This window comes from Ranitomeya imitator, chromosome 6 (genome assembly GCF_032444005.1).
Source record: "Ranitomeya imitator isolate aRanImi1 chromosome 6, aRanImi1.pri, whole genome shotgun sequence".
In the NCBI taxonomy this organism is placed as follows: domain Eukaryota; kingdom Metazoa; phylum Chordata; class Amphibia; order Anura; family Dendrobatidae; genus Ranitomeya; species Ranitomeya imitator.
In genome coordinates this window covers 306,258,554-306,274,876 of record NC_091287.1, presented here as the reverse complement: position 1 = coordinate 306,274,876, position 16,323 = coordinate 306,258,554, and the positions used below count along the sequence as shown (strand labels likewise).

General features: G+C 39.2%; 1 protein-coding gene across 2 annotated transcripts in view; it reads left to right on the top strand.

The window, feature by feature from the left end:
- Positions 1–16,047, top strand: part of CDYL (chromodomain Y like) — a 91,329-nt gene extending 75,282 nt beyond the window's left edge. For both annotated transcript variants that reach the window (XM_069730716.1, XM_069730717.1), the window contains 5 exons: positions 5,596–5,849; positions 8,135–8,307; positions 9,787–9,997; positions 14,285–14,428; positions 14,515–16,047. In XM_069730716.1, coding sequence (XP_069586817.1) covers positions 5,596–5,849; positions 8,135–8,307; positions 9,787–9,997; positions 14,285–14,428; positions 14,515–14,673 — 941 coding nt within the window. In that variant the 3' untranslated portion in view covers positions 14,674–16,047. The remainder of the gene's footprint in view (positions 1–5,595; positions 5,850–8,134; positions 8,308–9,786; positions 9,998–14,284; positions 14,429–14,514) is intronic.
- The last annotated feature ends 276 nt before the right edge of the window (positions 16,048–16,323 follow it).

The window sequence follows — 16,323 nt, the reverse complement described above, 5'->3', positions numbered from 1 at the left end:
GAAGGATGGGTGTCTGTGCTTTCAGGAGCCTAGGAAGGGTCTCAAGGGCTCAAAAAGTACTTTGGCAAGATGGATAGGAGATGCAATCTCATTACCTTACTCATCTATTGGGAATGTCGCCTCGGAGGATTTGAGAGCTCATTCCACGAGATCAGTGGCAACCTCCTGCGGAAAGGTTGGATGTATCAATAGAGCAGATTTGTACGGCTGCCATTTGTTCATCACCTTCTACCTTTTATAATCACTATCGGCTGGACCTAGCCTGGTTCAACACGCTGTAGTCCCTCCCTAAGATACAATTCTCTGCAATTCTCTCCGTGGTGCTTTCATGGGCTCTGATAAACTCTGTTACCGGTAAGTAACTATGCCTTTCTCCTTCCCCCATGACAGCATAGTACTATTTTTTTTTTGACCCAGCATTGACAAGTCCCTATGAGAGGTTTGTTTACATGAAAAGGATCATTTAAGTAAAGATTAGTACTATAGGCAGAGTACTTACTACTGAATCATGTTTACCCCTATACTTTAACTGTTTGCCTTACAGCTAAGTATTTCTATTCCTAAAAGTGGGTCCTGGCAGCTAGCAACACAGATAAATTAACCATGAAGTTTAAAATAAAATTAAAAAAATCATATCATACCCCTCCCACACCCAACCTGTTGTCACGGATGTGGATTGTGGAACCAGTGTGCCAAGGACCGTGGATTGCCTGGAGTTGCGTGACTAAGCAAACACCTGACTGTTCACTAGAGCCTCTGATGGTGAGGTTAGACTTGGCTCCCGATGAATACCAGGTGCCATTGCAGGACAGACCAATGGACGCGCAGCAGCTGGACCCAGAGAACAGACTGGTTGGAGCAGCTGGCAGAGTTGGCATCAGAGTGCAGCTGACAGGATCTGCAGCAGAGTGCAGCAGGCAAGGTCTGTACTAGAGTGCAGCAAGCAGGGTCTGTATTAGAGTGCAGCAAGCAGGGTCTGCAGTTGAGTGCAGCGGGAACAGGTATGCAACCTTACACAACTTAGACTGCAAAACAGTAAGGTTGCTCAGGTACCTCCCCAGTGGGGAGGAAGCAATATATGCATAATGTCCCATAGCCATTGGCTGGGGAGGAAATGGCAAGTGCACGTGCTGGGCCTTTAAGAGAGCGGGAGCGCACGCGCGCATGCCCTAAGGACATGGCTAGAGGACCGTCTGGAAGCATGCTGAGCATGGTGAAAGGGAAGAACTGTCTGCAGCATGGGTGAGTGAAGAGACTCGCCGGCAACCCTGCCTGTCAGAGCAGGGATCTGATGTGGTGCTAACACATGTATATATTCTATCTGGCACCTTAGGCCAGGTGCACACGATCCGAAAGAAGCAGCAATTTGGATACAACGCATGTTCGCTGTGTCCAAAGCACTGCTGTCTATTGAACGCAGGTTAATCCGTATGTGTTCACTGAACTGTGCGGATTCACTACATCTAATACATTGAACGGGTGAAATTTATCTTATGGAGGCTCACATCTCGCAAGATAAATAGACATGCTACGGTCTGGAAAGACGTGCCACATGTCAGTCTCCGTGGGTGATCCGCGGGTGTCTGTGGACGCAGAGTGGGCATGGAATTTCTTGAAATGCCATCCACTATGCTGTAACATCGGACTGCTGCGGGTTTGATGCTGCATAAGTACGAAGCGTTAAACCCCCAGCAATTACTGATTGTGTGCACATACACTTATAATCATGGGCATCTTTATATAACTTTAAAGTGTAACATTTCTGTAAAAAGAATGCTGCTAAAAATGTCCACTATCTTCTAAATCATCAGCCACAATCATATACCATTATGTGTACATTGCTGTGAAAAATTAAGTTCTCTAATTGTTCTCTCAGATCATCTAACTAATTTTAATAGAAGATAAATATGAAATAACTAAACACAGATTGCTGTTTATTGAAGATGAAGATTTATTTAAAACCTATATGTGAAAAAGTAATTTCCCCCATAAACAGGTTGCGTGACATGGCAGGAACAACTGCAATTAAACACTTGAAATAACTTGGAATGTGTCTTTTACCTTATGGTAGATGCCCAATTTTGTTTGAAGAAATGTGTCCATTAAGTAAAGAGAGGTTTTCAAGCATGAACTCTCTGTGGTTTTGCCACAGAATTTTAAAGGGATTAAAGTCAGGACTTTGACTGGGCCACTTCAAAACTTTTTAATTTTGTTTGTTTTGAGCCATTCAGTGGTGGAGTTGCCTGAGTGCTTCTGATCATTATCTTGCTGCATAAACCAACTGCAAATAAGCTTAAGGTCATACACCAATGGGCGGACTTTCTCTTTTTCACATAGCTTGCAGAATTCAAAGTTCCAGCAATTATGACAAGTTATCCCGTTCCTGTAGAAGGAAAGCAACATCAGACTAGCACCACGATGTTTGACTGTACAATGAATTTTTGGGTGTAATTATGAGACATATGGTTGCCATAAAGTTCTACTTTTGGCTTATCAGTCCACAAAATATTATCCAAAAAGTCTTTGGGGGTCATTGAGATATTTTTGGCACATGTAAAACAAACATTTCTGCTCTTTTTGGTTAGCACTGCTTTGCTCCTTTCAACTCTCTTACGAATATTATTTCTGCCTCATGTCTTTTTCTTTTATTGTGAAATAGTGTTTTTTTGAGACCTGCTAATTAGTGATGAGCGAATATACTCGTTACTCGAGATTTCCCGAGCACACTCGGGTGTTCTCTGAGTATTTTTTAGTACTCTGAGATTTAGTTTTCATCGCCTCAGCTGAATGATTTACAGCTGTTATCCAGGCTAAGTACATGTGGGAAATCAGCCGCACTCTTATGGTATATCTTTGCAAAAATGTGATGTATTTATTCACATGTGTTGAGACAAAATTTTCATATATATACACACACAGCAGGGAGTATAAACGAAGTAGTAACGTTTCGACCCTGCCTCGGGTCTTTCTCAAACTGTAATCAAACACAAATTGGGTTTTTCCCAAGTACAGCCAGCACCAACCTAAGATAGCTGAGTGCGCTCCTTTTTTCTTAATATAAGTACATGTGGGGGTTGCCTGGTTGCTAGGGAATCCCCACATGTACTTATGCTGGCTAACAGATGTAAATCATCCAGCTGCGTCAAAGAAAACTAAATCTCCGAGCACTAAAAAATACTCGGAGGACACCCGAGCGTGCTCAGGAAATCTCGAGTAACGAGTATATTCCCTCATCACTACTGCTAATCAATTGTAGGCTACAAGTTCAAACCACTTTAAATGCAATGCGTAGGGCAGTGAATTGTACCTAGGTTGTGAGTCTGAGGTTGCTGTGTCTCCCGACCCAATGCGTGTTTCGACGATTCGTCTTCCCGGGGCATGATCAAATGAGGAGGCTCATAACTATATAAATGCCCGCGGACCAATCCAAGAGTGTCGGTGTGGACATGTGATGTCTGTGAGAAGGAATGCAGGTGTTAACGTTGGCGTCATCCTGTCCATGTTCGCCAGGTTCACTGGTGCAGGGAACCAACAGCGCATTCAGTCCTGGCATCACCATAGCAAGGGACCTCCCACTTCCCGCTTCAATGGAATGCATGCATTCCACCTGGCCAGAGCCGGGCAGAAGTCACCGCTACCATCGGGTGCCAGAGGCAAGACAGTCCAGCGTGACGCCAGTGGGGTAAGGACATAGTGAAAAAAGTACAATAAATACATGAAGGTGACATGATAATGAATGCATGCTGGTAATTGGGGACCAGGAAATGTGATGAAGGGGATGAATTCAGCCATTTAATGACCTCATGCTGGGTGAATGGTGCCAGTGCTGATAATTGGGAACTAAAAAAATGTTAGTGTAAGGTAGAACAGTAATAAAACTATATATAAGTGGATGGTTTTAATTGGGAACTAAGAAAATTGATAAGGGGATTGTGTAAGGTAGACTAATATTAAAACCATACATAAGTAGATGGTCAACACAAGATTAAACTACATATTGTGAAACATTGCACATTCAGTGCTACCAGATCAATATAGTATAAAAAGCAGGTGATCAATGAAAGTGGTAAAGGTGTTACCCTATGTAAGTGAAAATAAAGTAGATTGGTTACCTGGTGAGTGAATGGGTTAGTGTGGTGGGAGAGGGGAAGGGGTGTGTGTGTGTGTGTCAATGTGTGTGTGCACATGTGAGGAAGGGGAGAGGGGAGTAAAGTTACAGGTGACGGATTAGCTGGTATGACTTAGACGGGAACACTAGGCCTGTACAGGAGAAGACTAATCTGGTGTTATGTAGATCGGCACCAAGGACATATCCGATTTCAGAGGTTACATGCTGCAACTGCTACCATGATGTTTACTAATGTCAAAGCATGCTTCCAAAATAACAAGCCCAAACCATGTGGCCAAAATCTCTTTGTATAGCATGGAATTTCCTTTAAGATAAAGTAGTAGTCCCATCAGCCGACGCCAGTGCCTGGAGGTTAACTTTTTATCTGTGATCACAGCTGCGGGCTCACACTGTAATTTAACAGCGTGGGAACCGTGACTGTCTGACAGGCGGTAATGATTTCAGAGATAGTGTTTGCCGCGCTGCCATGCACATAACAGCATGGCAAACACTGAATGTTCGGCCCCCCATTTAAGTGAATGGGTCCATGTTCGGGTACAGTTACCTGAACTGAACTTTGTTTTAACTGTTTGTCCGAACTCTTCGGACTCCAACATCCAGGGGTTCGCCCATCTCTACATTTAACCCTACATTAGGGTCACTGTTCGGTTGTTTTGGGGAGACATTATCGTAGCCAGCTGTGTCATTTCTTCCTGTTTTCACTTGCAGCTTCCCACCCCCTTGCTTCTACAGATACAGAATAAGAACATAAAACTTCAAGTCGTGATACATTAGGGGTTGGCTGATATGCAAATCTTTTAAGAATTTTTTATTTGTAAAATTAATTTAACTTGCTATTGTGCTTTAAAAGGAACTTGTCATGTGAAAAAATGCTATTAACCTGCAGATAAGGGGTTAATCTGCAGATTGATGGCATTCTGAAGCCATACAGCCACACACTAAGGCCCGGCCACTGGTAAGAAATTAAGTTTATTCTTCCCTGCAGCCTTCAGGTTTCAGTCAGAGGTGCTTCTTCAGTCACCGACTGACAGCGGACTCATTGTATACTGTATTTTTATTTGTGACAATAAAACCCCTTTAAGTAGAGTATAATTTGGTATAATTTGGCTATGGTGGATTGAATGGTATGAAGATTGCAGGTGATGTTTTGTGATGGACTGCTGTCTTCCTGCCACTTCTTTATTTTTGGCCTTTACCTGGCTGCATGTCTTTAGGTTCGGTTCATTGGGAGAAGTATGTTGAGCAGGAAGATATCAAATTTTCTGTTGTGGCTGGAACCACACCTGAATGGATAGAGATGTGTAATGCTCCATCACATATACCACATTAAACAGTGGATTTCATAGCAATTGGAATCAAAAAGTGCCACAATTTCTAGGGCGACATCTCGAATATTTACAGAATGGTTTATGTATATAACAATCTTTAATATAACCAAGGCATAATACTTTTTTAACTATTTGTAGGGCCATCTACTTTTATGCAAGCATTGACTGCAAATGGTACCAACGCTTTGCAGACATCAGTGGCAGGAGTTACGGGAAAGCGGCGGTTTATTGATGAGCGAAGAGACCAGTCTTTTGATAAAAGGCTACGGTTCAGTGTAAGACAAACAGAAAGTGCTTACCGATACAGGGATATTGTTGTGCGGAAACAGGATGGATTCACACATATATTACTTTCCACAAAATCCTCGGAGAATAATTCACTGAATCCTGAGGTTAGTTTTAGCAGTAAATTATTCATATGCAAGTTTTACTTTAACATAATCATGTGATTTTTCTTTTAATCTTCATGTGCTGTTTGGTGTCTGCTTTGTGTGAAGTCCTGGCTGTTTAATTTGAGCTTCTTATTGCAAATATACCTTGGAAATATGCAATTTTTTATGATATAAATGGCATCTCAGACTGTCACATAATGATATTTCTGTTTCTTGACTCTTTCAAGAACTTTGGAAAAATACTTTATACGCTGTTAAAGGGAATCTTACAGATTGTTTTAACTCCTCCACTCCCCCCACACATACACACCAACTGTTTATGTGGTCATATTGCTCTCAGAAAGATAATGGTATCTTTGCATTTATTTTTGCAATCTTTTGCTCCCTGACTGAGAAATCGCTGTTCTAATAAATATTCAAATGAGGCTTAAGAGCTCTGGGAGTGTTAGGCCATGTTCACACAGTGCGTTTTTTTCTGCGGAACCGCAGCGTTTTTGCCGCTGCGGTTCCGCAGCTGTTTTCCATGCAGGGTACAGTACAATGTACCCTATGGAAAACAGGAACCACTGTGCACATGATGCGGGAATCGGGAAAAAAAGCCGCGCTGAATAGCCGCGGTAAAAAAAGAAGTACCATGTCACTTCTTTTTTCGGAGCCGCAGCGGTTCTGCACCCATAGACCTCCATTGTGAGGTCAAACCCGCAGTAAAACCCGCAGATCAAAAATATATCTGCGGGTTTTATTGCGGTTTGTGGTGCCGAACCGCTGCAGCAGGAAGTGCGGGGAAGCGGGCGGAAGTGCGTGGGCGGAGTGTGGCTGCCCCGATCCCACCCCCCCATGCTCCGATGCCCCTCCCCTGTGCTCCGATGCCCCCCCCCCGTGCTCCGATGCCCCCCCCCCCGTGCCCTGATGCCCCCCCCCCCCCGTGCCCTAATCTCCCCCCCTTATACTTACCCGGCCTCCCGGTGTCCGTCCGGCCGTCTTCTCCCTGGGCGCCGCCATCTTGCAAAACGGCGGGCGCATGCGCAGTGCGCCCGCCGAATCTGCCGGCCGGCAGATTCGTTCCAAAGTGCATTTTGATCACTGAGATAGGTTATATCTCAGTGATCAAAATAAAAAAAATAGTAAATGACACCCCCCCCCCCTTGTCACCCCCATAGGTAGGGACAATAAAAAAATTAAGATTTTTTTTTTTTTTCCACTAAGGTTAGAATAGGGTTAGGGGTAGGGTTAGGGGTAGGGGTAGGGTTAGGGTATTTTCAGCCATTTTAACCCTAAAAAACTTCCTAGAAAACACACAGACTCTGCATAGAAAACTGCATAAATAAACGCATCAAAAAACGCATCAAAAAAGCACCAAAAAAAGGACCTGCGTTTTCTGCAAAGAGCTGCGGTTTCAGTCCTGAAAAAAAGAGGGAAATCAGGAATGTGTGAACATACCCTTAAAGCATTTTCAAAGTCTCTGCCTGCCCATCTTTATATTCTGCTCAGCCCCACCTATCCCTACTTGACTGACAACAAACTGGCTTTACTACACAGCCAGTGAACTGTCCCATCAGATAGAGGAAGATGAGACTGGGCGGTGAATAGAGCCAGGGAAGCAGAGACTTTTCTAAGTTCTTTGGCACCCCTAGAGCACTTAAGCCTTGTTTAACTATTTATTAAATAACGATGTTTCAGTCAGGGAGCAACAGATTGCGTTTGTAAAAGTGTGGACAACATTATATTTCTGAGGGGGTGTGAATTGTGCTCACAGATTCCCTTCAATCCTCTGGAAGTTTTGTCTCTTAAAGTGGTTGGCAACTATTCAGACAAATTTTTCTCAATTATAATATTCCCCACGTTGAGTAAAAACACCTTACACTCCTGTCCGGTGCTGCTCCAGTGACTTCGGCTGAAGCAGAAAAGGTAAAGCATGGATCAGAATGGCATAAAAAATTGATCCCCATGAATATGCTGTGAAAGAAATGTGCTGTGTTAGAACATGGATTTAACTTCCTGTAACTGTACTTTTTCTGGTGTGTATACAGTTGTTTAGACACTTGATTGTTACAGCTGCACAACTTCATCATTTGCTAGCCTGCAATATCCTAATTGATTCAAGTTCACTTTACATTTTTTATCCTTCACATTACAGTCTTAAAAAATAAATGCTAGACAACCCAACTCCAAAACAAACTTTTCTGCAGCCATCGTTTCTTGCTAATAACCAGATTTAGCAGTTTCCCATTGCCTGGCCGAGAATAATCTATTTGTGTAAATTGAACATTCTCTCTGTGTTGCAGGTAATGAAGGAGGTCCAAGGTGCGCTGGCTACAGCAGCTGCAGATGACAGCAAACTTGTTCTCTTCAGTGCAGTTGGGAGCGTGTTTTGCTGTGGCCTGGATTTTATTTATTTTATAAGACGTTTGACAGATGATCGAAAAAAAGAAAGCACTAAAATGGCTGATGCAATTAGGTATGTATGTTTTCCATAAATTGGCTGCATTTTAGAACAATTATAAGCATTGGAAAATGGATTAACTCGTTAATGTGGGCCTGAAAAGGCATCAATTAATGACTTAACCAGATTTTTCCTCTTTGCATTTCAGTTTCTATAATGCATTAATATTATTATTATTTCTTACTAATATGGCTTTAATGCGACCTTGTTTTATGCTTGAAAAATTATCATTTTTGGGAACTCTGTTTGGAGATGCTTGCAAACTAATTTGTTATCAATTTATTGTAATCTACAGGATATAAATAATTTTTGCACAATGAATAAATGATTTGGGTGTTTTTCTGTTTGGTTCACTTTTCAGAGTAAATAACATTGAACTATTTGGTTTATTATGGGTGTGTGGTCTCCTAAAAAATGTAGGCCTTTTGATTTAATGTAATATTTGTGCAAGAAAATAAATGTATTTAGTAACTATAAGTTTGTAACTAGGGCATCCATCTCAGACTGGAGACAAATGACTGAAGCAGCTATAACCTGCTCCTATTGTCTTCTCAAGGCATGCGACATGTTCCTGCTAAACTGCAGGAGCTTCAACACCGCAATGTCAAGAGACTTCAATTAGTTGTTAATTAATAAAGGCAGTTAGTAAGGTGTTCATTGACACTGTAGATCAGTTACTGTTCAGCTCATATATATTTATACATTTTTTTTGTACACCGACAATCAATCTTGCAGAAATTTTGCAGCCAGTGACGTGACAGCTAGGTGTGCTTCTAAAGACGAGAAAGGGCCAATTCTACAGTCCCTTATGCTGTATATTTCTCATTTTTGATTGCTGTATGATAAAGCATACTTTCTAATGAAAGGGCAATATGAGGCAAGGTTAGGTTTGTTTGAATTATTTTGTCTGTGTGCCTTTTTTACACTTGAGGTTTCTTTTTACCAGTTTTATTCCATTTGATTCTTATAAAGTTTCCCAGTGAATGCAACAGTCAGTGTTGAAATCCCTCTCTGCCGACAGCTTAGGCTACGTTCACATTTGCGTTGTGCGATGTTGCGTCGGAGACGCAACGCACAACGCAAACAAAACGCACGCTAAAACGCAGCGTTTTGCGACGCATGCGTCCTTTTTTGCCGAATTTTGGACGCAAAAAAAATGCAACTTGCTGCGTCCTCTGCGCCCTACGCTTGCGGCAATAAAAACGCATGCGTCGCAAAACGCAGCACAACGCATGTCCATGCGCCCCCCCCATGTTAAATATAGGGGCGCATGACGCATGCGTCGCCGCGGTTGCACCCGACGCAACGCAAATGTGAACGTAGCCTTACATGTTGGTCATTTTGTAAATAAATGTCTCAAGACAGACCTCACATGCACTGGAATCATTGGATTACCAACTGTATGACAAATTCAGAATGGCTATTATACCTTTTTCCTTCCAAGATCTATTAATGTATTTTTTTATAATGACAGTTGATTATTTTATGTTGCAGAGTGTTTGTGAATACTTTTATACAATTTAAGAAGCCAATTATCGTTGCTGTAAATGGACCTGCAATTGGCCTTGGTGCATCCATATTACCTCTTTGTGATGTTATATGGGCTAATGAGAAAGCTTGGTTTCAAACGCCGTACACTACTTTTGGACAAAGCCCAGATGGTTGTTCGTCATTACTGTTTCCTAAAATAATGGGCATTGCTTCAGTAAGTATTGTTTCTATAGATTTTGAGTATTTCATATTTGAGATTCTCAGCTTCAATGAAGATATTGAAGCTCTACAGTAGTAGCATACTAGATGGTAATGGGGAAGACTTGTCAATATTTCTCAATACTGTATAATTCTTCGACAGCACAAATTTAGAAAGTCTTAAACTGCTCTAGTTTTTTCAAGTGGCTCATTGCTGTTTGAGAAGTCTATGATGTTCTAAAATGCTGATATCACTAGAAAGGTGCTCCACAATTCTGCGGCATTTTTTCCTACACTTTGTCACATGTTACACCATTCCTCTTTCTCAATAAGCCTCGCCAATTTCCAGCTAAACATCTATAATATAACGCAGGTCATGAAAGATAGTTTTGTTTTTTTGTGGGGCGCACATTTTGTCAGAATTCTGAAGTATTTGATTCAAACAAATTATTCAGAATGTTAAAAAAAAATTAAGATTTATAATGGTTTTTACAGTCCTCTAAGGTAGATATTGAAATTTGCAGGTAATAAACGCAACAAATATTCCTAAACTAAAAGCTTTCCACATAAAAAAGACACAAAAGAGGGGGGAAAGGGGTCATTAGAAGCCTACCAGAATATTATGCAATTTTTGAACTTCCAGATAGTTTATAGCTGGTAACAAATTCTGTATGTATATATATATATATATATACACATACATACATACATACATATATATATATATATATATATATATATATATATATATATATATATATATATATATATATATATATATATATATATATATATGTATATATATATATATATATATATATATATATATATATATGTGTGTATATATATATATATATATATATACATACACCACTCTGACTAAAATTAAGAGACCACTGCAAATTTTTCAGTTTGTCTGATTTTTCTCTTTATAGGTATATTTTTGAGTATAATGTAAATTGTTCTTTTATTCTATAAACTACTGACAACATGTCTCCGAAGTTCAAAGCAATACATTTGATATTTATTTTTGGAAAATGAGATGTGGTCAAAGTAACAAAAAAATTAATTGCTTGCAGACCTCAAATAATGCAAAAAAAAGTTCATAATCATGTAGAGGCAAAAATACTAATTTTTTAACTCCGGAAGAGTTCAGAAATCAATATTTTGTGGAATAACCATGATTTTTAATCACCACTTTCATGCATCTTGGCATGCTCTCCACCAGTCTTTCACACTTCTTTTGGGTGACCTTATGCCACTCCTGGTACAAAAATGTAAGCAGTTCTTTGTTTGATGGCTTGTGACTATCCATCTTCCTCTTGATTACATTACAGTGGTTTTCAATGGGGTTCAGGTCTGGAGATTGGGCTGGCCATGACAGGGATTTGATGTGGTGGTTCTTCATCCACACCTTGATTGACCTAGCTGTGTGGCATGGCGCATTCTCATACTGGAAAAACCAGTCGTCAGAGTTGGGGAACATTGCCTGAGCAGAAGGAATCAATAGTTTTTCCAGGATAACATTGTGTGCGGCTTGATTCATACGTCCTTCGCAAAGATTAACCTGCCCAATTCCAGCCTTGCTGAAGCATCCCCAGATCATCACTAATCCTACACCAAATTGTACAGTGGGTGTAAGACATTGTGGCTTGTACGCCTCTCCAGGTCTCCGTCTAACCATTAGATGACCAGGTGATGGGCAAAGCTGAAAATTAGACTCATCAGAGAAGATTACCTTACTCCAGGCCTCTATGGTCCAATCCTTATGGTCTTTGGCAAACTTCAGCCTGGCTCTCCTTTGCTTCTCTTTGATGAAAGGCTTTTTTTCTAGCTTTACATGAGTTGAGTCCTGCCTCTAGGAGCCTGTTACGAACTGTTCTTGCCGTGCACTTCACCCCAGCTGTCATTTCCTTTGGTAGGTCAGAATTGAGCCCTTCTTTTCCTCACACAAAACTTTTCTTTTCAACTCCTTTGGCATGGTTGAAAGATTTTTTTTTTTTTCATTCCGATTACTTTTGGGATATTACTAGCACTTGTTTTGCCATTCAGTTTGTCTAATTGCAAGAGGATTGTGAACACACCAGCAGTGTTTTTTATACTTTCCTTCGTTAAATAAAATTTGGTTCAGGTGATCATCTAATCAGAAGCACATTAAGTAGAATGAGGTGTACTCTGGTTGGAATTCAACTGACACTGGAATGCAATGGCTGTCCGACATGTAGAGAAGCTGATTTTTCTAAAACTGTGTAGTGGTCTCTTATTTTTTACCAGAGCTGTATATATATAATTTTCCACAACGGTAATTCTTCTCTCAGATCTGTAAAAATATATGGTTTACAAAATAACTAATATTACAAAAAAATGTAATTGCTTTTTAGCATTAGATGCATATTATATTTTTATATAGAATGGAAATGTTGACTGTAACAACCTGTATGTGTAAATGGTTTTATACACTAATGCACATGCTGTGACCATTTTTAATTCATTTTGTTTGTGTAATGATTTGCAGATGACTTGTGGAAATTGCAATCATATATCTTTAGAGGTCCTCAAAATTTTACTTGTCAGATAATTAAATTGTTGTTCAAATATAATTGCTCAGTGGTTTTACAATTAAAAACTGTGTTTTCATGCAAATACTTCTAATAGGGCACGTCATTTTTACTTTTACCTTGATGTGAACATGTGATAGTTAATTGGTATTGGTATCCAACGTACAGTTATACATATAGTAGAATTACTTAATACACTTTACTGAGTTGTGTACAACTACCATTTTTTTTAAATACTATTATGTCTTGAATCTTTTTTTTTATTGGACTGGAGTGAATGAAAGTGAATGAAAGGTGTTTTTTTTTTTAACATTCTTTCAAAATTGTTTAATAGTTATTGAAGACCTGTCTCCAGGTCAATAGTGGCCATTTTTTGTTCTTTCTTTTTTTGCCGCTGCTCCCCTGAGTATTCAGTTGTTTGTTTTTGCTTCTTCTTTTTTTTTTTTTTTTAAATCTGACATACGGTCCCAGAGTTATGAGCCTTTTTATATAGTGCTATTTTTATGGCCCTTTAAAATGGTTTGGTGCTTAACCCCTTACCGCCATCGGGCATAATAGTGTGCCGATGTCAGTATCCCCCACTTTGATGTGGCCTCTGGCGGTGAGCCCACATCTTTTCCGGGACATGTCAGCTGTTTTGAACAGCTGACATGTGCCCGCAATAGCCGCGGGTGGAATCGCGATCCACCAGCTAGTTAGATGCCGCTGTCAAACTCTGACAGCAGCCTTTAAATTGGTCTTCCGGCCATCGGGCCGGAAATACGCGCATCGGTCACCCCCGTCACATGATCGGGGGTCATCGCTTGTTGGCATGAGAGCCAGAGGTCTCCTTGAGACCTCTATGGTTGTCGGTGCCGGATTGCTATGAGCGCCACCCAGTGGTCGGCGCTCATAGCAAGTCAGCAATTTAGCTACATAGAGATGAACTGATCATCACCTCTATGTAGCTGAGCTGATCGAGACAATTGAAGCATGCCAAAAGTTAAAGAAAAATGTTTTTAATAATATAAAAATTTAAATCACCCTCTTTTTGCCCTATTCAAAATACAACAATAAAAAAATCAAACCTACACATATTTGGTATCGCTGCGTTCAGAATCGCCCGATCTATCAATAAAAAAAGTACCGTAGATAAACTTTTTTATTTTTGTTCTTGATCGGCCTTTGCAAATGTAATGCATTCCATTACTTTATTTTGCTTTCTGTTCTCCACCACCATGCTGAAGTTGCTGCACCAGTCCATGCCCGTTTATAAGCTGCTTTGAACTGATCTATCAAGAATCCATACTCTAAAATATGAACATGGTTGTTTAGAAAAAACCTTTTTTGTGGGAAGTAAGCGGATCAATGCATTCCTATGTCTGCGGAATCCCCGCAATTCCGCAGATTAATGAACATGATGCATTTTTTTTTTCCGGAATGCTTTTCCGCTCAGGAAAAAAACGCAGCATGTGCATACAAAATGCGGATTGCATTCTTTTAATAGGATGCCTAATGTAAGCGGTTTTATCGCGTTTTTATAGCGAAAAAACAAGAAAAATCCAGAAAGTGTGCACACTGCCTAAATGTTACTCTAAACAAGATTTTATATATTATGTTAACTGTTAGCATCATACTAGAACACGATGTTAAAATGATCTAAGATTGTATTTTGATGTAGATGTTTAGCAACATAGTATATTTTGGATTTTGATTTTTCTAGTTAGGTGAACAATTGCAAACATTTCATTTTCTTTCTTATTTAGGCTAATGAGATGTTACTTAGTGGAAGAAAATTGACTGCTCAAGAAGCATGTGCAAAAGGCCTTGTATCTCAGGTATTTTGGCCTGGGACATTCACTCAAGAAGTAATGGTCCGCATTAAGGAACTTGTGACCTGCAATCCCGTCGTAAGTGAATCTGATGTTATGACTATTGTAATTTTTGGTTGGTTATAGATGAGGTGGAAAATATTATATTTTTCCTTGTTTATCAGGTACTTGAAGAGTCCAAAGCTTTAGTTCGGAATGTCATGAGAGGAGATTTGGAACAAGCAAATGAAAGGGAGTGTGAACTGCTTAAGAAAGTTTGGGGATCTGCACAAGGAATGGACTCCATGTTGAAATACTTGCAAAGAAAGATTGATGAATTCTAAAAATCCATTGCTTTTTTATGAAGTAGCCTTGAAACACTTAAAGGGACATTTGCACCCATTGTGATACCTTAGCTTATTTAAAATTTTTGTTTTGGTTTTGTTTTTCTGTAAATTTTTATTTTTTTTACGTTTTGAACAAAAATCTGAAGCCTGCCATCAATTCTTCCCAGGCATAAGCAAGATGTGGAGTATACTTACATCTTGAATTCTTGAAACCTTGTACCGAAAGAAGATGTTGAAAAACCTGTGCGTAACGGCGTAACAAGGAAGTATGGAAAAATGCATATTTTTTTTTGTTCATAAGATATATATATATGAAATTATAAAAAATATATATTTAAAATGAAAAACGGGTAGCGGCAAGCCCTAACTTTTATTGCCCACTGAGGTTGGACTGTGGAAATACTTTTGTTCATAAGAATGTAAAATACCTCAGACTTGGACTTATTATTATTTTTTTTCTTTTTTAAAAAAAGAACATAATTCCCACAGGACACTATCTGTGTAAAGATGAATTTTAACACCCTCCCCCCCAAAAAAGTGTATGTGTACTCAGGACATATGCTAATAAAATGGAAAGGATCTTCATATACTGTCGGGAACATGTCTAGTTAATTTTACGTTAGCATGATGAAACCACTGTCAAGGTATTTTCCTTTGTGTGATGCAGTATTAACAGGTCACTGATTTACTGGTGTTTAAGGGTGAGGTTCATTTATTCTTGAGAGGCAATTTTATGTAGCTGTTTAGTTACAGAGTAAAATTTCCTAGCTGTATTACACCAAAAATAATTTTATGTTCATACATGTATAAATGTTAGGTCTCACTAGAATATATTTTATTTAATAAGTTAATTTTGGTACACTATTAAATTGCAAAATACCCTCCCCAAACTACCTTTTTTATTAGGAGTGTGCTATTCTATTGCCTTTTTAATCGATACACTATATAAATCCCAAATATATATTTTACTTTTCTGTATAGTTTAGGAGTGTCTTGTAAATATATGAAATGTGCCATCAATGCCCAGAGAGAATCACTGATTTGTGACTACAGATATATAATACTATGGATACTAAAATATCTGTGCTTGCAAAGTAGCTGAATGTATGGAGAAAAATACTCCACATTATTTTTGTACAGTTTTTACATTTTTACTTCAAACTTTACGATTTCCCATTCTTTTCAGAGAATTGCTCTGTGTAAATCTGCCTGTAGCTTGGGTTGGTACAGTATTTGCATTCATTGGACCTATGCTTCTGTTCTAAAGATTAAATATATATAAATATATATATAAAGTGTACAGTCTGTAAAGTTTTCTAAAATATACAGCTGTGAAATTGGCTAAAATAAAACTAATTTTTCTTAACTTAATTAATATTGTCCTGGTAGGCGTTCATGATTTATTGATCTGTTGCGTTAAAATAATAATGTTTGAAAGGACGTTACAACATTTCTTCCTGTTTTCCAAGTAGTATCATGGAGTAAAGATCGGATCTTTTAATGAAAACTCATATTGTTTGGTGTGGTGGTTCTTTTGAAGGGAATCTTGTCAGTAGGATCAACCCTCCTAAGACGTCTATATGAGTATGTAGGTCATAGAAAGTTGAATAAATTGATACCTTGATATCTGAGAGCCATGTCTTTTTT